The following is a 23,967-nucleotide window of genomic DNA, read 5'->3' as shown; positions in this document are numbered from 1 at the left end:
AAAACTATATATTTACCCTGAATATGTACACCTCGTTTTCCTGAACATGGCAGGAGCAAGCATCAGGCAGTTTCTGTGCATGCAGTTCTCAAGCCATCTGTTCCCATATATTCCATGGACACGTAAGGCTTGATATTCCTCTTTTTTTTTTCTAAGTGTTCATCACAATGTCTGTCACTCAAGCTTCTTGACTCTTATGTCCTCACACTTTGAACAGCATAAATTGAGACTGATGAGAAATTCAAGTTCATAATATGTGAGAGGGGTTTGATTATTTTAGGCCAGAGCACCTTCCCAATCCAGTTTACGTCATTGCCATGTGAATGCTTGTGCTAGTGCTAAGGGAACAGTATACATGTGGGAATCAGTGACAGAGGACTGGACAAAACATAGTAGGGCTTATGCTGGCACACAGCACCTGTGTATTTGTGCTGACACAGGGAATGGTTTGACAATACAGCTTTAAACAAATTAGCCATTTACCATCCTGGGTAGCAGGAGATCCATTTTCCCTGTTCCTGCTTCTGGATGTGTCCTCCTGCTGCTTCCTTGAGCCTGCACTGGCATTCGTTGAATTGCTTGGTGAACTAATACCACTCACTAAAATGTCAGGAAATTACCATGGCAAAAGAAAAGTTCATTTTTCCTGCTGGCTTAGTGGTTTGAATCAGTTTACCTGTGATCAGTTGCACAGCTGGGAGAGAAATAAGGAGTGGAAGAAAGCAGAGAGAAAAGACACAGTTCCTTCTTTTGGCATTGCTGAGCACTTTATTCAGAGCAGCTGCATTCACAAAACTACATTCACATTCAGTATTGGGGCTTCCTGAACTCATTTAAGCAGCCCTGCATCTGCCATCTTTTACCTACTTACTCTGTCCCTGTGTTGCCTTCTATGGCTTTTTCTAAACTGCCAGGGCAGCAGATCAGCTTGGCAAAAAATGTGGCTGAAAACAAACCACCATCTTTTCCCGCAGTGTTCATCAGGCTGGCAAATGTGCACAGAGAAGTGTCTGCATAGGGCAGATGTGGGAGCTAATTAACCTGGCACTGTTGCAGGGCTGTGAAACTGCTACTCCTCGCAGAGTTTTCCAAGTAGTCTGCAAGTAGCAGTTTGCAAATGCTGCTGGCTCCACGTTAGTTTCTGCCAAGGTTTTGCTACATACTTATTGATTAAGGGCAGCTGCTTCTGCTGTTTCTACATACCATGGTCTTCACTGCTTGGACATGGGGCTTTGGATTCAGGTATTTGTCAAAGAAAGGCTTGACTGCCGTAATTGTTGTGGTCTGCTTGGAACTGCATAGTATCCGAACATTGTTAATAATACATTGAGCATTGTCCTCTGCACCAGTTAATGTTAATTTCCTTCTGACACAGCAAAAGCTCCCACATCTCTCCACATTTGTTTAGCAGAAACACTGTTCCCTCCCTCTGAGCTCTTGTCAGGGGAACAAGTAGGTTTTCAAAACTCCTTTGCAGAGACCTTCACAACCCTTGGTTGCTCCCATTCAGTCCCTTGTGTAGAGAAGCTTTGTTCTAGAAAAGCTCATTTCTTTCTGGTCACCCGTATGAAAGGGAAGGTGTCATTCAGGAAGGCTTTGGAGTCTGAAACTGAGTGGGAACATAGCACTCTTACCCGAGCCCTGGTGTTCTGAAGGAAGCGTGGCCTAGCACTGTGGTCGGTACCTATCATGTTTGATTTTTATATTGCACTACCAACTAGTTTTCTTAAATAAGGTGTTCAGTCACGTTGATGTGCTGCACAGTAGAGGACTTGATGAAAAAAATGCATGTCCAAGAGAAAAAGGGAAGTTCCAGGTTTTGTGTAAACAACAAAAATAATGGGTTTCAACTGAAGGAGGATGAAATCAGAGTAATCTGAAAGAGTAGATAGGCTCAGGCAAGGAGACCAGACTGTTGAAGCAAATATGTTTTTGAACATAAACAATGAAGATAAATGAAGATGCAAGAATTTCAATTGAATGGATTTTAATGTATGTAAAAGCGTAATAAAAAAACCAGTGGAATAGCTAAGCTGACACTTACTTGTAATTGCACAAATAGCTCAATGCAAATTCTAAATTGAAGTAAAACAGGATATGTTCTCCTGTGCTCATGATCTAGACAGCACTGGCCTTGACACAACATAACACACAGACAACGAAAATCAGAATTCCAGTTAGGTGCAGGTTTTGAACCTCTTAAGGTATTTTTGTCCCCCTTATGCTGGCTTGATACTGGAAGACCATGTTCATATAATAAAAAAAAGTATTTGAGCATGGCCAATATGCTTTCTGCTTTGTGATGTGTATGCACCTGTACACCGAATATGTTAGTTCCACATAACCTCCATGTGTCCCCTACTGGTACACTACAAAAAACATGTATTGAATATATAAGGTGAAATCTGTTGATTTCTGCTCTTGTTGTGAGGATGGAAATGTAGGAACCGTAATATTTTTAATGTTAGACCAGTAAGCTGCAGACAGTGCTAAGTATGAGGATTCATTTGGTTTTGGCCTGAAAAGTAGCACTGAAAGGCACTTCAGAATTATCTTATTAAGTGCAACTTTTTTCCTTGTTCCTGAGTTTTGCAAGAGAGTGAACACATAGAGTGTAAATGGGCTTGTCTAATCATGCTTTTCACGTGGTAACACCTGTGCGGCTGCACAAGCAATGGCAACAACTGGGAGTGCCAGTGCAAATAAAGCGCCCGTGGCTGTCAGTGGTTTTATTTCTGGATCCCATAGTTCTGCCCTGAGTATGGTTAGAAAACTTGGGTGCCACCCACTGGCATCACTGATGGGAGGTGCATAAGGGAGTAGGTAGGAATCTTTTTTATGGACAGGGGACCAGTGTAGACATGGTTCCTGCTTCAAAGCTTTTCCACATGAGCCAACAGTGTGCCCAGGTGGCCAAGAAGGCCAATGGTATCCTGTCCTGTATCAAAAATAGCATGGTCAGCAAGACAAGGGAAGTGATCCTTCCCCTCTACTCTGCATTGGTGAGGCCACACCTGGAGTATTGGTTTCAGTTCTGGGCCCCTCAGTTCAGGAAAGACATTGAAGTGCTGAAGCGGGTCCAGAGAAGAGCAACAAGACTGGTGAAGGGACTTGAACACAAGACATATGGGGAGAGGCTGAGGGAGCTGGGATTGTTTAGTCTAGAGAAGAGGAGGCTTAGAGGTGACCTCATCACTCTCTATAAGTACCTGAAGGGAAGTTATAGCCAGGTGGGGATTGGTCTCTTCTCCCAGGCAGTTAGCAATAGGACAAGGGGGCATGGGCTTAAACTCTGCCAGGGGAAATTTAGACTGGATATTAGAAAGAAATTCTTTACAGAGAGAGTGGTCAGGCATTGGAGTGGCCTGCCCAGGGAGGTGGTGGACTCACTGTCCCTGGAGGTTTTTAAACTGAGATTGGACATGGCACTTAGTGCCATGATCTAGTCAATGGACTGGAGTTCAACCAAGGGTTGGACTTGATGATCTCTGAGGTCTTTTCCAACCCAGTCGATTCTGTGATTCTGTGATTCCATGTATCTTTGCAACTGTATGAGTGTGTTTCTGTGTAAGTACAAGTTGGTATGCATGTGCTTGTGTGTGCCAGTGCATGCACATTGTTTAAATGTAAGTGTGTATTTCTAGTGAGCATCCATACAAAACAAAGCTTTTAGCTAGTCTTGAGATGGAGGTTGGACTGTTTATGACTCAGATTATGCAACATGATTGCTGACTAATGGTGCTAAAGTCTGTTTTCCTGTGATGCTGTCATATCTGTTCATATGTGTCTTTCTGTGTGTATCTGAGTGAAAGAAGCCAGGACTGTTCCTCTTGTGTTGGTACCTGTGTATTTGTGTGTAAGTGTTATAACCAAGGTAGGCTGACTTAGTGTGCTTGCTTTCAGTGTACCTGAAAAGCTTGGTGTTATTGCTCCTGTGACTGGATTTGTGTTGTAACCACACCCTGAAACTAGGTGAGTTTGCTAGCTTAGTAAGAATCAAAGGAAGCAAAAAATGAAACAGACTTTTTGTGATACCCTGAAGTGCCCATATATTCTATTTTCCTCTTTCTGCTGCCTCTGTTGCGCAACCAGTAAAGCATCATTACAACTGTTAATTTTAAGCATGAGATTAAACTCACTATCCATCACCAACTTCCATAAAAACGTATTCATATCAGTAAGAATGCCATATATTGTTATTAACATTTGCCGTTGAGATTAATTGCCTTGAACTCATAGCTGAAAATGAAGTCCTTACAGGACAGAAGTCTCAATGCCTATAAATTGTTTTAGATGATACCATTTGTGAAGCTGTTAAGCCTTAAATTTTTGACAATGTTTATAAGAAACAGTGGCTAAATTTACATGCCTTGCCTTTCTGTCAGTCATCACTATTCAGAACATTGATTTTTATATTTTAGAAATAGTAGTCCAGGTCCTGTACTCATGTAAATCAATGTAGCATCACAGAGACTATTCCTGTCTTAGGACTTCAATCCTCAGTAAAGATTACTTAAAGATTACTACTTAGTGTAGCAGTGGGGCATCTTCTAAAGCGCTTTTGTGTTTTCCAGAGAATAAACAAAAACACATACATCAATTTGAACAGAAATACAAATTTCTACAGGCATAATCTCCCCCTGTAATGCAGAATAGCTGAAATTCAACATCAGGGATGTGTTTTGGGAGACCTGCAGCTGATCTGCAGTGCTGGTGCAACACACAGACACTGGCATACACTTGCAAATCCAGCTCTGTCTGAGCTGGGTTGTACACATGAGAAATGTACTTACACAATCAGAAGGTTTTGTAGGTGTATGATTGTACATGCTAAGTGATTAGTGATAGCTGAAATTACCCGTGGAAACATGCATGCTTGCACAGGCCCTCCATTTTCAACTACAAACGCAGAAGGGTTCCAGATGTTGTACCTCAGATTAGTTACAGACCTGGCAGTGATAATAGTATTGGAGAGCACTAATGGCAAGACTTTTTTTCTTCTTTTTGTTGTGGAGCAATAGTATGCTTGCTACTGATCTGTTCATTTGTAATGGACCAGAAGATAAAAGGCTGTACCTTTCTAAGAAGTGTGTTAGCTAGAAGTGTATTAGCTGTATTGAGTATTCTTTAAATACAATTAAGTTTGGGACTTTGAATTTTTGTGCATGTGCCAACCTCTAGGCCTAAAGGTACACAATTGCTTGTGAAGCACTGCAGAATAAGCTTAATCTTAAATTCTCTCTGGTCATGCATTCTGCCATTTGTAGGATTTGATAGTGAATATCCTGTATAGTTCCCTAAGCCTTGAAGTCCTAGGGCTGCTTTTTCACACAACTGCTGATCATAAGGAGTAGAAACCTTCATATTCAGTTCACTTATTGCTTCATAAATCATACTGCCCCCTGATAGATTTCTTTAATATTCTTCTTGTCTGTGCAGAAGACAGACATCAGAGACCCACGTGCTTGGAATTGAACATGGTAGGGGATGTAAAAAGATTCACACGCATGCTGCTGGAATGCAACAGCAATGACAAGCTATGTGGTAAGATTCACAGATTTCTTTGAGTAATAAGCTTTCACATGCTGAGCAGGAAGGCCAGTTTTGCTAAAATCAGGCCAAGCCCTTTCCCCTGCTCCACCTGCATCCCAGCCCACACAGAAGGATTTGACTGAGCTCTTTCTGCATTGTGTCTCAGTGCAGTAGAAACTTTTAGGGGCATGCAGCCTTTGTGGTGGGATTAATCTCACAGAATTTTAGCCATTTTATAGTATTTCTACTTTGAATGAGACATAATAATAGTGATTAAAGATTCCCTGCTGCTTCCCTAAGGACCAGTCTTGTGAGATTTTGATTTCATGACTTTGTCATCTTTGGGAACTGAAATGTGGTCTTGCCATGTACAAAAATAGCACCACATCCAAATCTGAGGAGCTAAGAGAGTTAATTACCTGCAACATCCTTGTTAGTTGCAAAGTGACCATGCCCTGTTTTCTTTAAAATGCTCCCTATAATTTTGATGGAAGGAGCTGAACCTGTAATGGTACATGTATTTGTGATGGCACAGTAACCTCCAGCCCTTCCCGTCTCCCTCCTATCCCTCTGCCAGGCCTTGCTCTGTTTCACTGGTAGATGATATTTACACATGGCTACAATTCCTACTCTCTGAATTAAGGTATCTAAATAAGTGATGTTACGTCCAGTTGTCCCAGTGGTTTCATACAGTTTAGATACTCAGCATCTTTGAAAAATGAGATGTTCAGTGTTGAGTTGCTGTTCCAAGGAACAGAGGATAGATACACATGCTTTGGGGGTTGAAAGTTACTGAAATTGGTTATTACTACTTTGTTATACAGAACCAATGTGTGTCAGGCAGTGCTACTAATTCTTTGGCTTCCCATTTTCTTTTTCTGATGATAGTTGTGCGTGAACATCAGACTGAAGTGATTGTTGTCCCAGTTCTCCTTGTGGGTTTCTTTGTCATTGTGCTAACTGTGATCCTTTGGCTCCACTGTCGAGGACTGCGAGCAAAGCAGAAGCAATCATCATCATCTGGACACCAAGGTAGAAAAATGTGTTTCAGACTGAGGAAAGAGTGTTGATTGCAGTAGCCAGAAGTCAATCCCATTTTCCCATTGCTTGAACTGTTAGGCAGTAGCATTTCTGATGAGCCTGAGTGGTATTCAGCAATCCTTGTGAACATTAGAAAAACTGGGAACCCTGAGTTATTCCACTTGCAGTAGTAACAGTGGCATCTGTAGTATAGATGGATCTGAGAAAACCTAAAACAACATACCATATAGGCTGATTAATGTACTGTGGTAACATCACTTGAGAGCTGCAAAGTGTGTTTCTGGAACAGCTTTCTAGATGCTACTTCAAGGAAAGTTTCACTGAGGTAATCATGAATGACAGTTGTTTTGATGTAGATCACACCTAGCTAATCCACTTTCTATACTGTCATTTAATAAAGTTAATTTCACGCTGCTGTCTCCCACTTCCTATGAGAACGGCAGGAAATAGAACAGGGACTAGTGGAGGATAGGGAGTATAGAAAGATAGACGTTACCACCTGCTACAGGAGTTCATCTGTCTGCTTTTATGCATCATGTGTATTTGTTTTTGTCAGCACATGACAACAATAAGCAGGAATCCAGCTCAACAGAGAACTGCTATATCCAGCTGAGTGAGACCTCTGTGGAGAGCCTGCTAAATTCTGCTTCCTTGACTCTGAAAGAATTGGAGATACCACGAGAGAAACTCTCACTAGGCACCTTGCAGCTGATAAAACATGGCCGCTACAGGAGCATCTACAGAGCTCAATTGACAACTGGGAAACGCGGGGAGACTAAAACTGTAGTATTGAAAGCCTTGCAAGGTAAAGCACATGGCCAGAATCCACTTTGTTACAGATCTCTGTATCAAATACTTGATGCTGAGCAGAACTTTGTAGTCATTACTGGACAAGAACACATTGTGTTCAGTATCAGTGGTGTTTTGGAAGGAGTGCCTTGGCAAGATGAAAGAAGATTGCCATTCATGTTGATTGTAAAAGCTACTCGCCCTGTTCTTTGCTGCCTTCATTTGTTTGTTTTGTTTTTTTCTTACAGAACTGGCTAGTCCCCAGGAAGTAAAGGATTTCCTAGGAAGGATTAAATTCCATCAAAATCTTGGCCATCATGAGAACCTGGTTGAACTGGTTGGGTGCTGTGTAGACCAGCTTCCACTTTATATGATCATGGAAGATGTGTCTCTTGGTGACCTGTTGACATTTCTATGGACATGTCGGAAGGTGAGTCAAAACAAAGTGATGGTAGAATATCTTCCTAAATTCCTTAGGTACATATCTATCCATAAGTCATAGTCCACAAATCACAGATGATTATTTTCATCTCTCTGTGCATCCATCTATATAAGTCTAAACTATTTCTGTCCCCCAGATAAGTTCTACACAACTCTAAACTGCAATAGAATTAGTGGATATCTCTGTTGATACAATATAGTTTGAAGAAGTTGACATACTTCTGTAAAGTGAAGTCCTACTTTGCAGACCATTGGAATGAGAGTTGCTACAGCTACCTGAATTTCTAAAAAGTTCTAAATAATGTCCCACTCCAAATGCGTTTAAGAGAACAGAGCAGTTATGACACCAAGGAGAAGGTCATTGAGTGACAAGGAGTTGATTAAAACACAGGAAACAACATAAAAGTGAAAGGTTGGTACTTGCATGGAGGGAGGTCACCCATGAAGTTCTGCTGGTGTATATGCTAGGACCTGGTGCTGTTCATTACATGTATCAATAACCTAGAAAATGCAATGACAGGAGGTGATAAAGACTGCTAGTGATACCAGCCAGTAAAAGCAAGGACTGACCTTGAGAAATTGCAGAAAGATCCTTCAAGATTGAGAGACTGGCCAATAAAAAGTACAGATGAAATTCAGTATAGTTAAAAATGAAATTATGCCCATGAAGAAGAGTAGTCCTGCTGATGACGGCTGAAATAATGGGACTGATTTTATAATATTAAAATATAAAGTCTGATGAAAATGTTAAATCAAGCAAAAAAAAAGAAATTAAATATTAGACATTATTTAGAAAGGCATAGAAAGAAAATTCTGCCATGTCACCATATAAATCCATCATCCTCCTGCATCTGGAACACTAAATACAGAGAGGTTTCTCGCTGTCTACTTCAGCAGAAGGACAAGGTGGTAGCAAATCAAGCTAGTAAGTGCCATGTACAAAACAAATGGAGTTGCTGCTTCGTGAAGTGGGGAGTTGACTAATGGAATTCTTTGCCACTGACTGCTGTGGATTTTGAAACTTCACATGGCTTCAAGACATGAGTGAATGAATTCACGGACCATAGCCTTTCAAACGTTACTGAGCATGTGGAAACCATAACTGTCTCAGGAAGTCCGTAAGCTGAAAATAGTTAGGGGCTGGAAAACGACACAGGAAAAGCATTGTGTGCTTACCTTATTCTCTTTCTCTCATCTGGATATCCAGCTAGGGTCACTGTAACAGGCAGCGTGGTAACGGAGATGGATATTTAGTTTCATACCAGATAGCGATTCATATGTTATCAATGTGCTTTTCTACTCATGATTCTAATTTATAGTAGGTCTTTCATGCATGCATATGGATTGTCATTCTCCACTGTCATTCTGCCCATGTCTGTCTAACCTATTCATCTCTTCTCCACCCTTCCATTTACCCAGCAGTTGTCTCTAGTGTACTTGTCTTACCCAGCACACCATCCATCCATCCACATCACACATCCATGTACCCTTATATGTCAGTCAATTTGTGACCAATTGTGAAACTAACTGGCAAAGCCTAAGATTAGATAGTACTCATTTTATTAGATTAGAAGGAAATGTTCCCTGGTAGCCTACAGCTAAGGCATATGTTTGATCCAAGTACTGCTCTTGTGTTTCTAGGATGTAATGACAATGGATGGTGTCCCTTATGACCTCACTGAGAGGCAAGTATATGAAGTTGGACAGCAAGTTGCAGCAGCTCTGGTAAGTCTGCTTATATTCACTACATTTTTTCTTTCTTGCTTGATTGCAACACGAGTCTGCATGGTGGCATAAGTCTTCTTGGCCTGAGCACTGAAGATGTGCTTTGTTAAAACTGAGCCAAATATGCTTGCATTATTTTGGTGAGTATACACCCTTGTTCCACAGCAGGGAAGACAGGCATAAACTAAGTTAAATTTGTATAAATTAAAATAAATAGAATTATAACTGTCTCTTTCTTTTCCAACTTTCCAGGCTTACCTTGAACAGAATAATTTGTTCCACGGTGACATTGCTGCCAGGAATGTCCTCCTTCATCACAACTTCACTGCTAAGCTCTGTGGTTTGGGTCTTGCCTATGAAATTCACACATACGGTGCCAACTCAGTCACACAGATTGTGCCAGTCAAGTGGCAGGCTCCAGAGCGGCTCCTGAAGAAACCCCCAAGCATCAAAGCAGACATGTATGATTTAACTTCTGGGCTAGAAGTTAATCTGTCTGTCAGGCCTGTGTCTTTCACTTCTTTATGCATCATGTCGTGTCCTGAAGTTCACAATAAGGCATATCTATTCTCAGCATAATTCCCACTTCATAGCTCATAGCTTCTCTTCTCATTTCTGCAGGTCATGCGTAGTCGATTTTATGTATTTAGACTAGCTAGCTAGAGTGGAAACTTACCATTGGTATGTTGTCTTTTGTTGCAGATGGTCTTTTGGAATTCTACTGTATGAAATGATTACATTAGGTAAGAAGATTTAATGATAATAAAAAAAAATATGCAAGGCAGCAGCAAATTAGCAAGACCCAAAATCTCAAATTTCAGAATGTAAAGCTGGACCATTTGAATAACCATCCTGTTTTTCCTAACTTGTGAAGTCTTGTCAATTTGTTTTAGACTTTCTCTCAGAGTGAGTTGTGGTAGGAAAAAAAGGCTTTTGGTAGGGGACGAAGGCATTCTTATACAGAAGCTGCTATCTGCAATCATTACCTTAATTCCTTTTTCCCTTCCAGGTGCTCCACCATATCCTGAGGTACCACCTTCTGACATTTTATCATACCTGCAGAGACAGAACATTATGAAGCAGCCCTCAAGCTGCCGGCAAGCCATGTAAGCTTCTTTCTTTATGGACATTTGAACTTGAGATCTGCAGAGCTAAATGGAAGTGAGATATACAAAACTAGATCTTAAAGAAGATCTCTAAGTCTAGACTATACAAAACAGTACCCTGTTAGATGAGGAGACTTGTTCTCTCATGTTTACCACATCTCCTTACTGGATTCTACTGCATGAAACCTTGCTTGCCAAAACCTCTCTTTCCTGCTTTTGAAAATTTCTCTTATTTCTGTTTCCATGTCTTCCATTGCATTTTGTTGCTCCCCTGTTTCCCTGCAAAGCACAGGACTATTCTGGACTTATGTATGTTTTTCCTCTAAGTTGTGGGATTTTTCCTGGAATGAACAAAGCATCCACACAGAAGATCTAAGGCATTATACTTCCTCTTTGTGAAGACATTGTTTATTTTAATATTCAGAGGCTTTTTCTTCCATAAGGAATTTCATTTACTGTTTCAAAAGGGAACACCAAACAATCTTTTTCCCTTTTCCCATGCTCACAGATGGCATCCGCTCAAACAACTGCATGCCTTTGCCCCCACACATTATTATGTGGTTGCAAATGTCAAAGGGTCATGGAAAGAACTTTATATGAAGAAGAAAAAGTGGAGGTCTCTAGATGTTTTAAATGTAAGATGACTGTAGTGAAACTTTGTGTTGCTTTTCATTCCCAGTGCCTCCTTACTTCTCCATCTTACAGGTACAACATCATGAAGTCCTGCTGGCAGTGGAATGCAACTAACCGGCCTTCTCCAGCAGACCTGATCCGGTCTCTACAAGCAGCTGTGAAGACCAGCAATAATCATGCAGTGCTGCAGGTGCCTGAGTTCGTGGTGCCTGAACTCTATGCTAATGTTGCTGGAGTTGATGTCCTCAGTCTAGTGAGTGAATACACTATACTCTGAAGGACTCTTTCACATGTTGGTGAAGGGGAAGTCTCTGAGTTTGCCCTTTCTAGACACTTCTCAAGCTCAGAATGAGGTGTATGAATTTGAAGGGATCCCTCTGTTTTTCAAATATGTTATATATATATATATATTTCAGATCTCTCCTCCGTGCCTGAAACTACAAACTATTATCATGATTATTATTATTAAACCGACCTGTTGATATCACTCTGCCAGTGGTGATTTGGGAGCAAAGTGGGTTTAGGAAGCTGTAGAAAATGTAACGAGAAACTTGAGTTAAAGGAACGTATTGAGTTTGCATGACAAGGTTTTGGTAGCTGGGGGCTACAAGGGTGGTTTCTGTGAAAAGATGCCAGAAGCTTCCCCCATGTCCAATAGAACTAGTTCCAGCTGGCTCGAAGATGGACCTGCCGCTGGCCAAGGCCAAGCCCATCAGCAACATTGGTAGCACCTCTGTGATAACGTATTTAAGAAATGGTGAAAAATAATACACAACAGCAGCTAGAAGAAAGGAGTGAGAATATGTGAGAGAAACAGCCCTACAGACACCACTGCCAGTGGAGAAGGAAGGGGAAGTGCTGCTCCAGGTGCTGGAGCAGAGATTCCCCTGCAGCCCGTGGTGCAGACCATGATGAAGTGGGTTGTCCCCCTGCAGCCTGTGGAGGTCCACAATAGTGCAGAGATCCACCTGCAGCCCATGGAAGACCCCATGTTGGAGCAGGTGGATGTGCCTGAAGGAGGCTATAGCCAGAGTAGGCTTCAGGCAGGACCCCACAGAGTGAGTAGCCCATGCTGGAGCAGTCTGTTCCTGAAGGACTGCACCCTGTGGAAGGGACCCACACTGGAGCAGTTAATGAAGAACTGCAGCCTGTGGGAAGGACCCATGTTGGAGAAGTTTGTGAAGGACCATCTCCTGTGGGAGGAGCCCACACTGGAGCAGGAGAAGAGTGGGAGGGGGAAGGAGTGACACAGAGAGTGTGTGAGAAACTGACCACAGCCCCCATTCCCCCTCCCCATTCATTTCTTGCAAGAAGGACATAGAAAAAGTCGTGAGTAAAGCTGAGTTTGGGAAGAAGGGGGTGTGGAGGATGGTGTTTTAAGATTTGGTTTTATTTCTCATTAACCTACTCTGATTTTGATTGGCAATAAATTAATTTTCCTGAGTCAAGTATGTTTTACTTGTGATGGTACTTGCTGAGTGATCTCTCCCTGTCCTTACCTCAATGTGAGTCTTTCATCATATTTTCTCTTCCCTGTCCAGTTGAGGATTTATAGAGTGGCTTTGGCAGGCACCTGGCAGCTAGTCGGGGTCAACCCACCACAAGGTGGCTTCTGGAAATGTTTCCCTGTCCTTTATGTCCCAAGAAACATCATCAGTTGGGTATTCGAAAGAGGAGATGCCCTGGGGAATATGCTAGGGGGCACAGCACTATAAGAAAAAGTGTACAGAGTAGGTAACACAAATTGATGGTTTGGTGTGCATTCACTAAGGACCTGTTCAACACAGTTGGGTTCTTGTGTTCAGTAACTGTCTGGGTCTTCTCCAGTGCTTTATACTATAGCTTCCCACAGGAAAATGGGTACTATATTTTATCTATGGATGCAGAAGTTGTTACATTAGTATCATATATCTTCATGTAGAGTGTATCTTTCCTGTAGTAGCTGTGCTGTCGAGTACTCCGATAATAAAGGTGTATTATTCCTTGCTTGTCTCAGGAAAAAGTCCTTACAGACCTAATTTCCCAGGTATGGTTCTTAACTCATCATTCCTTTGAGCAAAGCAGGTTATTTGTTCATGTGCTTCTCTTTGAGTTGTTTGTTGCTGAGTTATTTTGGTTTTTTGAAGACATCTGTCCATAGTTTATAACTACTGTGAAAACAGTATGGAAATGTTAAGAATACACCAAATAACAAAAATTGATCTACAGTAAAAATAACGTATGATGAGAATAAGCATGCATAGTGACATTGCTGTATGATTATGGTGAGAATATATGATAGATTGTGTTTATCTCTGTGGTGACAGTTTTGCTATATGACTTCTGCAGTGCGGATCTGGATATTGGACATGACCTCTGACAATTGTGACCATAGCATTTTGTGAATACTGTGATGATAACACAGTTACTTCAAGGTCTCACATGTAAACACCACAGACAACTTTGGTAATCACATGGAGGAGATGAACTTTTACTCAGTGAGCTGCTGAGTATGAACTCCAGATTCAGTTTAAAATAATAGTGTGAGACATTTTATGTATGTAGTTTTCTTGTAAGCCATTTATATGCTGTGCATTGATCAGTGAATACATTTTAATGCTAGTTCTAAACTTGCTTCCACTATATTAGTTAATGTTAGTTCCACAGACTTGCTTGTCACTGTTCAGTGACAAGGGTTGTTGCACTGGTGATTTACCTGAGTGCACATGATTTGACTGTTCACGTTCTGAGTAGGTTCTGGCTGTGCCAGTGCTATTGCAGAAAAGTTAGTGGTGCCTATGCTAAGACTTGCCCTAGGACAGCTGAGGGGTCGAAGTCCCAGTGAAAATACATCTGTATGCCTTCAGTGTCTGCCTGGAAGAGGGGCATGTCTCTTTAATTAAAAAAGTGGGAGTTTTGCTAGTTCGATATTTATATTTTATATTATAAGCTGCACAAAGCTTATCTGAAAATATTTCATAGTTGATTTTAATGAATATGCAAACTTGGTAAAAAATCAGAGTAACTTGAAGCCATAAACATTTTTCCTTCATTTCAAAAGAAACAGAATCAGTCTGCAAAACAAATTTTCTCATTGACTTCTACTATTTGTGTTTTCTAACTTGACAGTGCCTTAATTTTTTTTTCTCTCATTATTTTGGCATTTCAAGTAATGATCTTGTAAAAAATATAAATGCACATTAAAGGAATAGTTTTACTGTTCTGTGTGAAGAGTGGATTCAGTGTTCACTCAGTATCTCTCCAATGAGCATGACCCTTGTATGTGTTTGAAGTTAAAGGGCATAGTGACCCACAAAAGGCTAATTACAGTCAGTTATGTTCATTAGGTTTCAGTATTTCATGTAGTTGAATCCCAGATAATTTCAGAACAAGCTGCAGGCCTGCAGCATCCTAGAAGGCAAAACTTAGGTGGGTTAGCCATGTAGGATGCAAGGCTGAAAATCAGTGTTGTGAAAAAAGCTAAACTATTTCTCTTCTAAGAGAAGAGAAATATCCTTCTCTGAAGGATATCTTCAACCATCACTTTAGATTTTAAAAATACATAGCTGGAAAAATGAGCTTAGATTATGGTTTCCATCAAAATTTATTTGTCTTCTTCCAAAGGCAAAGTTAAGAAGTTTTATTTTAGATGCAAAATAACATTAATGGAATGGTTCTTGTTTTTGCTATATCACTTAGGCTTTGCAAGAAACTATAGGGTGTTTAAAAAAGATGAACACAATTTTAAAGCAGTATATTTCATGATGGCAACATGTTACAATCACACAAAAATTTACAAATGGTTTAATGAGTTACCAAGTTTTGGTAAATTGCATCCATCTTTGTGAAACACCCTGTATATTTCCATCCAGAAATAAAAGTGATGTTAGTTCATACAGCACATATATCACCACTGTATACTAGAACATTGAAAACTCTATGAAAGTGTATTCATTTGGCTTTCAGACTTTTCTTATGGTGTTCACTAATCACTGCCTTAATGTCCATAACTACTGTTGGTGTGAATCTGACGTGAAGAATTGAAACATGATCTTTTCAAAATGCTAAAACAGGCCTGTATCATCTTCTCTCTCCCTCACTTGAAAACAGGGTCAAAGCTACCTGGTAAATTTAAGTCAAATTCACAATTATCAGTCAGCTGACACTATTTTTTTGACAAATAAACTATTCATTTAAAAAAAAAATTGCTTAGTTTGAGCCTCCCACTAAAGAATGGGATATCCTCAAAGGTCTTGCCAGTGAAAGGTGGGTGTGTTTCAGACATGTAATACAATCTCAGAACTGTGAACAGCATCCGTAGTGCTGCTGCAGACCTGATGAATAATGCACAGTGGTTCAGAGGGCGCTTTGTTAAATGGAGAGGTAAATGCGACAAATGTATCGCTGTTCTCAAAGCTCTTTATCTTGTTACATCGCAGAAAGCAATGTTCTGGTTTGCACTAATCCTCATATTTTGTTTCTGTTATCAAAGCACTGATCAAGGGAATCCATGGGAGTTCAGGATGCCGAGCACCTCACAGCCTCTAACAAAAGGTGTTGCCTTAGTTTTGCCTGAGAGCAAACCTGTGCCAAGACCTCGCTTATGAATTTGTCCACAGAAAGACATTTTCTTCATATATTATAAGGTCCAAGTTTCATTTCCTTTCCACAGAGTGTCCTGATTCTCAGTCCTGATTCTTCATCCTTATTCTGGTTTGACTGCCTTTCCCTCAGGTTAGCTTATATAGGTTTGGAAGTGACTGAATCTAAATCAGATTAAGTTTTAAGGTGGCATAAAAGGAATTATATATGTGGAGTTATTCTTGGTTAACTACACTTGATGCTAATTAGAGTATTCTATGTAGCAGTCTTTTCCACATGGCAGTCGTCATTCATACACAGGTCTAAATTTTTGGGATCAGCCTAGACTCATGCATTAAATCCTCCTTAGTGAAACCACTGAGGGCTTGGTGAAAATTTTTCACAGCTGTATTGTTGAGAAGCATATATTTTCAATGGAACACATTATTTGTTTAATTTGAATATCTTGTTCCCATGAAAAATATTGACTTTTTATTATTCTGTCAAAATTTTCTTCAAGATGTCAGGGCCATCTGTGTAATTCAATCAGTCCCTGCTGGCCTAGTGTGAAGCAGAGGAGCCACAGCTCCTGCACAGCTGGCAGAATGGATTTGCACTTGGACTTTAGCTCTCTGATTTGCTTATGTTTGACAATTTGTCATCACTGAAAGCACGAGTTTACTGTTTCTTTCAAACCAGCTTTTTACCTTCTGCATTGTGATGCCCTAGGCTTAGGGTGTAAGCCTCTAAGCTCTTTTAGAACATGAGAGAAGAGGAATTCCTCCACCTGGAACAAGTGCAGAGGACTAACTGTCGTGGTTGAGACGGACAAACGACATAGACCAAGTTCTTCCAGGATGAAAGTAGTAGTTACCATTTATTGCCGCAAGTGCATTTTTTACAGTTTTACCAATTCATGTGTCTCTTCACCATCGGTTACAAGTTACAGCAGTAACATCTCATTGGCTATCATCAATGTTACTCTTTTACTCCCTTCTCTCTCACGGGTACATCCTTAACATCTCCAGATACTCCTTTACTCCCATCTTTCTCACAGGTAGGCCTTAATATCTTCAAGGCTAATTTCTGTTCCCATGCCCTCCACCAGGGAATCAAAGGACCCACCATAGTCCCCCACAACTAACACTGCTGTTGAGTTGCTGTCTTTTGTATATTCCATGACAGTAAGATGTTGTGCCTGAGCAGATTGGGTCTGCTGAGAGGTAACAAGCATCAAGGCCAGCAGCAGCTGTCTCACCTCACTCTGCTGCTCCTTGGAGAGCGAGTTTGCCTGGCTTTGCTTGTGATGGGACAAGGTAGCAGCAGCTTAGCACCACAGCCTGTAAATTGCACGTATCTGAGTCTTTATTTGACTCTGAGTCTTTATTTGACTCACATTGAGCGCATCTACTTATACAGAGTTGGAGACTGGAAAACAGTGGGTTGTTTCACTATCCTCAAATGTAGATGCAGCATGTCTTTCAGTACAGATGAAGGTTTATCTCTGCTACCTGCCTTCTTCAGCCATTTGATCATCTTCTCAGAAACTGAATTAGCACCAGCAGCACTGCTAAGGATGTAGAAGTTCTGTCCCGTGCAGGCAGAGAGGAAAAGAGAAAAGCTTATGGTCCAAAAAAATGGCAACAAACAGCATGTACAGATGGTAAATATTCATGGTGCAGTCTGGCTTCACTACGCTTGGAATTTCCTGAAACTGCAGATGAACCGTTAGCTTTTTAAGAATCTTTTTGAACTCTCCAGGCCTCCACTAATCTTCTTCCTGCTACAGTGGGCATGTAGCAAAGGATTCTCATTTGAACACATAGAGATAGATACTGCAGTGCACTTACTTGCTCTTCTCTGGTCACAGAATTGCTTTTTGGTGAGGGCTGTGGTTTTGTCATGAGAATGTGAGAGTGCATTTGTTTATGTTACCTCCTGCAGCTTGTGGTTTTATTAAGAGCAGGTACTACACCATCAAGAAATAACAATAGTTGACAAACATACACCTCCCCCACAAAAACCTCCCCAAGTCACATAAAGTGCAATTTTTTTCACGTTAGTCAATCTCATATTTATAGAATGCTTTAATGGGTCTTTCTACCTATGACAAAAGGAGGAGGTGGCCTGGGGTTTTCCTCTTGCCCTTTTTTTAAACAGCCCCCACTGTCATCCACTTCTGCAAGAGGCATTTTACTTCTGTGGCTTTGTGTCTTACATTAGAGGTGTTGGCACAGCTCCGCACAAAGCATGTTACAGCCGTAGCTCGGAAGTTACAAGCTCATTCACCTTGCAAGCTTATTTCCAGTTTTTTACCACACTTCAGATCTGGTTTGCTTTTGCCTGCTGCCATCACCCTGCATATTTTGCTCTTTATTTGTCTTTGCTGGAGCAGCCCTTGCTGTCAGGGCTGCTCTGAAGTGGCACCCTAATAACAAAGATCAGTCATGCTTCACTGCAGCAGTCGCTCTCACTAAGGCAAGGGAAGTTTCTCAGAATATCAGACAAAATGGATGTCAAAAACATCCTTGTTACAGCATTACGGGTGTTTTTACTGCACACAGGTTCATAAAGGATGCCAGCACTGTTTCTGGTACAAGAGGCAGGCAGCAATGTGACAAAACTCAGCCCTGCCCCACAGGCTGCAGTGTCTGCCCTTGTTTCCCTTTAGTTGCTGCAGTCAGTGGTTGTGTGTCAGGACTGACTGGTTTTAAGACATCTGCCCTCTGGTAGTCTACCTTAAAATTAAGAATTAATACTGTGATACAACAGGAGGACTTGACTGTACATCTGATTTTGTTTAGATGCAACTGTGAATCTGAATACCATTAAAGCAGCTCCATATATCGTTGATTCAGACATTTCAGGTAGCAGTAATAGCTGCACTTTGAAGTTTCAGATGAAGCCTGCCATGTTTGAACTGCCATAAGAACTGAGATATTGCTGTTTCTGGATTATCCTACATGTATACTGATTCAGTGGAGCCTTTCTAAACAACCCTTTGGGCCATTGGTAGGTTTCTACTCTGTGTGTTAAGACTGAAAAACTTGTTAGTTTAGTGATGTTCATGAAGATGTTTGAGTCTTTTGTGGCTTAGAGCTTACTATCCAGTAATTATTTTCCAAATGTTAATGAAAGCTATCTTGGTTTTCTTATTGTAAATTGTTTTGGATTATAATAATTTTATCTCAAATTTCATCTCCTGTGGAAATTATTTCTGTGCAGGATGCTGTATTTCCCTTTGTGAGTTTGGTTCCATCCTCCACTCACCATCTCCCCATTTTGTCCTTGGCAACTTATTTTCATTCCTCTTTTTCTTGCAGTTCTTCCCTGCAGAATTTTTTTCCAAGAGAATCTTCTGAGTAAGTAGCAAGCTAGCCTGAACTTCTGTCACTGACTTTTGGAAATAGTGGCTGGAGTACTATATCATATATATATGTATGTATATAAAGTACTATATTGTATATATAATCTTGATTTGATATCACACACAAAAATATAGTAACTCTTATTTTGCAATGCATGAGCAATCCTGTGGAATGTAATGGAGTTATTCAATATGCAGCAAAATAGCTTGATTTTATGTAGCTTGTCAGTAATCCAAGGACTTTAGAATATCACTCAGGTACAAAACATAACAGGAAAGCAAAGATGACCAGGAAACATGCTTAATATAGTCCATGACTGGATTTACGCATATTAAAATAATTACATATTTTTGGAATTTGTTCCAAAAGAGAAGTGAAGGCAGCAGGCTTTAAAGGCCTTATCGTCTGGAGAGTTGGTTGAAATAGACTAAACACATATGGGCAGAGTTGTACAGAAAAGCTTTAAAAGGTTTGTAGGGTAGTTTTAACTAATATTTTTTAAATACTGTGTGCTTTCAAGCCTCATTCTGTGTGGCAGTAGCTTTTATGTTCAAAGGTTACAAAAACTGCTACATACAGCTAGTGGCTGTCGTCAAAGAGCCGACTGTAGCCAGTGTAGGTGCCTTTAGCCAGGGTGAAACCAGGAGAGGAGATCACAGTAATTTCTTTAAGATGTGCATAAGACGTGAAAGATTTGGGTGGCTATGGGTGACTTTTCAGACCTGTGATGGCAACACAATTTGGAATCTGACTCAGGACTGGGAGATATCAGATAAAAAAAAGAACACTTGGAAAACACTGCCAAGGTGACATTAAATCATTTGGGACTGACAACAAATGCCTGATTTTTCAGGCCAAGTGATATATTGGAGTTAGAGAATGCTTCCTCAATACCTGTTATGTTTTATCCACCATGGCTTTGCTGCTTCTGTTAGAAGTGTCGATAATCCGGCATGATCCCTTATTGGAAATACTGTCAATTTTTGATGGTCCAATGCTGGAATGCTATCTGACCTAGCCTTTATTGCTGTAAGTGAAGGGATTACATCTCAGTTATGAATAATTTGTTCAGAAAATCATTGCTGAAATCTTGCTGTGCTGTGCAACTGCTTTCATAGCCCCCTTAAAACTGAATTTAGTGGCTGTTGGTTTGTGAGTTGTAAGCTGCCTGCCATATGGTTGAGCTACAGGTGAGCAACTGGTAAGAAGGAGAAGAAGAAATGCAGTGTGGAAAGCATAGCCATGGTGTTTTCTTATGCATGCTTGTCTACATTTAGAGTGAATCTGATGTGGATGCAACTGGCATGTTAAATACTTTGTCATATCAGCTAAGGCAACAAAGTCTGGAAGTGCTGAATGGATGACATGTATCTGTAAATCCTGCATCCTATCTCCTTTAAAGCTGAGGCAAAAACTGCTGGACATCAGCCATTCCAAGAGTCTCACAGCTCATGGATCTCCCTTTTTATTTCTCTCTTGGGTTTGATCAATGTTTCTTACCCAGCACTGCTTTATTTTTTTTCCTGTTCCTGTTAGAGGTGCAGATTTGAAGTTCATGATGGACTTGTTTCTGAGCTCTTAAAACTGTGTGAGCTTGCAGAGTATGAAGTATGGGTGGGGAGGTTTAGCCTTCAGTGGCGAGTGGTTGGGTAAGTGTCATTTGAGCTGAAAACACTTGTCCCCTGCTGCCGTTTTATGTAGCAGTGCTGGATGCTTTTTTGAGGTGTCCTGTGTTAGAGGTTTCTTTCTGTGCAGTGAAAATGCCTCTATCATGGTATTCGCAGCTGCTGTTTTGTCTGACACAGACGCATGTGTGGGGAGTGCCCCAAACTGTGCAAACTGTTGTCTCTCTGGGTTCCCAGCAGCTGGCCAGGTTCCTGAAGGCTGCCTCTAATCATGTCCTACTTTATCACCCAGCACACTGCATTTACACAAATTGCTCCTTTCCGATTACCTCTGTTCAACCTTAAGTGTGAATTTCCGTCTCAAATTGTAAAAATAAATTTTTAAAAAAAGTAAATAGGAAACTTGTCTTTTTTGCTGTGTATAGGTTAACTTGGTCAATACAAAAACCTCTTACAACAAAACCTCTTACAACACCTCCTCCTTCCCTTCTTCACCCTCTGCTTCACTTATAGTAACTACTTCTGACTTTGGGAAACTTATAGCAGACCTGTGGTGCAAGGAAGCAGTGTTTAATAGTGCTATGCTCGAGCTGCATACCGACAAGCCATGTTTATAATCCTGTTTAGATTAGAATTAGAACTGGTGCACATTAGTCAAGGAGTGATTTCTGTCCAGACTCTAAATGTGAAGTTTTTCTTCTTGGAGCAGTTTTTGGTAGAAGTAAAGATGTCAACATCCAGAGTTTAAGAGCAAAAGAACTGTTAAAGAGGAAGCGAAGAGCACAGGCAGGATTAAAGAAGTTGAGGAGATGTTCATAGCAGAGGAAGAAGCTATTGTGTCTTCTTACTGCCACAGGATGACCCTTGCCTACATCCAGTAGCTTCCAGAGATGCTGGATCTACTTATCAGGAACGTTGTTCACCTTCTGGGTGGTATTAAGATCACAGCAGAAAACAAAGGCCTGTCACGAGACCCATGCTGTGACTTTCTTCCTGCTTTCTGCCAGTCACTGCAGACTTATTCTTCCTCTATTTCTTCATTAAGAACACAATGCTTGTTTGCTCTGTGAGATACATCCCTTCCTGGAATGACATCTAGAGTCTTTCAGTGTAGTCCCCAGGGGTTATTTCATGTGTCAGAATAGAACCTGGAAGAGCCCACCAGTGTAGTAATGTCTAGGTAATCAAGCTAAGACTGTGCTGAATTTGTTCAAAAATCAGTGATTTTGAGCACAGTTGCCTGGTTTTAAATTGTAGAGCAGTACCCACATTGAAATTGTTCTTCACAATAATCTTAAACCAGAACGTTATATGAAGAGTGCTTTCTCTTGACTTTTAGTTGTTAACAGCTGTCTTCTTCATCTGTTTGTGCTAGCACATATTACGATATTTTGTCTTCAGGGAAACATATGCTATGTTATGGCTAACTCCTCCAGGAGTATTCAGAGTAGTAAGAGGTGCTAGTGTGATTTATAGTAATTAAACCAAATCTTGTTTGCAGGAGCTGCTGAATGCAAACATAATTACCTCTTCAATGAGAAGACCTGTATGTTTCTTCCGATTTGGAACACATCCACTGTTATGTTGTTACAGTACAGCCATGTAATTTCTCAGTGAGCTGCTTTACATGGCAAAAGTAAGAACAAAAGTGTTTGAAAGAACTCTGTGGAAGTCTGTGAACCAAGTCAGAAGAAATTAAATTAGAAAAATAATCCCCTAGCTGACAGTTTGTTTTTTGCCAAGCACCGCACTGTAATTCCAGTGTAGGTTATCTTGTTGCTTGTAACAGAGCCTGCTTTTCACTCAAGAGGTAAAGCTGCCAAGTTACCTCACAGGAGCCATAGCACTTGCCTGCACTGGGATCCTGCCCTGTGACTGGGGTTCCTGGTGATGGTGCCAGGGAGGATTGCTGGAGGACAGGCACACTGGAAGCAGGTCTGGATTGTGGTTATGGATGATGTAACCAGCACCAAATTTGACTTTTCAGCCATGGTTAACATCATTTTGGTGGAAGCTGGGACATGAAATGAAGGACCATTTATGACAAGAAGGCAGTCGTGATGCCTGGTGATTGCTTACTGTCCGGGCTTGTCAGTCAGGCTGGCACAGTGTGAGCATGCATGCTGAGATACTCCATATGGTCTGTTTGTGGCCTGTAGGCATATGTTGTTTTGGTTTTGTTTGAGGTGGGATTGCTCAGTGCTTGTCTTGTACTTGACAGCAGCAAGGCATGTGGCTGATGGTCCTGTCATTATATCCTACCTGCAACATAACAGTGGTGCCTGTCCTCAGGCATGCTTACCGGGGCTGTAGTCTTCTTGCAACACCAGCTGCCCATCTCTGACTGTCAACTATATCTTATTTTTCCTACTCCAGAGAACAGGTCTGGGAAAATGTAAGGGAGAAGTAGTGAGAAGGTTGCTTTGCTTCACTTAAGACTTGGAGTTTTGTGGCATGCTATGAAAAGTGTGTTTTCTGACCAGGTAAGAATATATCATATTCTCACATGTGTCCTTCTGTGGTTGCATGTACTCAAAATATTGGTGCTTCTGTTAATAATAGTCATAGGATGTCTGTGGTTACTGCAGTTCATCACCAAAACCAAAATGAGAGAAAGGAAAATCCTAAAAGAAGAAATAGAAAATCATGAGAAGACAGACGCAGACCTTCACATCAAGGTCAATATTTACATGGCTTCTGCTAGCAGCTATGTTGTGAGCACATTTTGAAAATTCATTATTACCAGCTGTTTTTCCATCCCATACATGTCCATGCAGACTTGAAAATTCCTGCAAATTACTTGCAAATCATAATGATTTATACAACATGCAATATGCAGATGTTAAAAACGTAAGTATAGTTACACAGAAGCTTCTCTGTAAGACTTTGGAATTGGTAACAATATTTCAAAATAAACTGAGGATTGAAGGCAGTAGGCATCATAACTCTGAGAACAATTGTGGTCAGGACAGCGTTTATTCACTGTTACACTTCAGTGTTTAGTTAAGTTGCTGAGTCCCAAGAGAGGTTCCTACATTATGCTGCCTTAATATCCCTGTTGCTTTCTGCCAGGCTGAGGCACACACTGCATGCAAGACAAGAAATGCACTCAACAGGTTTTTTTTAATGCATACACACATATATACA

General features: G+C 40.8%; 1 protein-coding gene across 3 annotated transcripts in view; it reads left to right on the top strand.

Moving 5' to 3' along the window:
- STYK1 (serine/threonine/tyrosine kinase 1) overlaps positions 1-14,464 on the top strand; it is a 32,664-nt gene extending 18,200 nt beyond the window's left edge. For 2 of the 3 annotated variants that reach the window (XM_021281253.2, XM_065048431.1), the window contains exons 3-12: positions 3,904-3,972; positions 5,440-5,544; positions 6,421-6,564; positions 7,130-7,378; positions 7,611-7,792; positions 9,445-9,528; positions 9,781-9,989; positions 10,231-10,271; positions 10,538-10,634; positions 11,340-14,464. In XM_021281253.2, the coding sequence (XP_021136928.1) occupies positions 5,478-5,544; positions 6,421-6,564; positions 7,130-7,378; positions 7,611-7,792; positions 9,445-9,528; positions 9,781-9,989; positions 10,231-10,271; positions 10,538-10,634; positions 11,340-11,544 (1,278 nt within the window). In that variant the 5' untranslated portion in view covers positions 3,904-3,972; positions 5,440-5,477 and the 3' untranslated portion in view covers positions 11,545-14,464. The remainder of the gene's footprint in view (positions 1-3,903; positions 3,973-5,439; positions 5,545-6,420; positions 6,565-7,129; positions 7,379-7,610; positions 7,793-9,444; positions 9,529-9,780; positions 9,990-10,230; positions 10,272-10,537; positions 10,635-11,339) is intronic. The other variant, XM_065048432.1, reaches the window with a different exon arrangement.
- The last annotated feature ends 9,503 nt before the right edge of the window (positions 14,465-23,967 follow it).

Source organism: Columba livia, unplaced genomic scaffold (assembly GCF_036013475.1).
Source record: "Columba livia isolate bColLiv1 breed racing homer unplaced genomic scaffold, bColLiv1.pat.W.v2 Scaffold_82, whole genome shotgun sequence".
NCBI lineage: Eukaryota > Metazoa > Chordata > Aves > Columbiformes > Columbidae > Columba > Columba livia.
The sequence above is the reverse complement of the archived record's forward strand: the minus strand, read 5'-3'. Positions and strand labels throughout refer to the sequence as shown.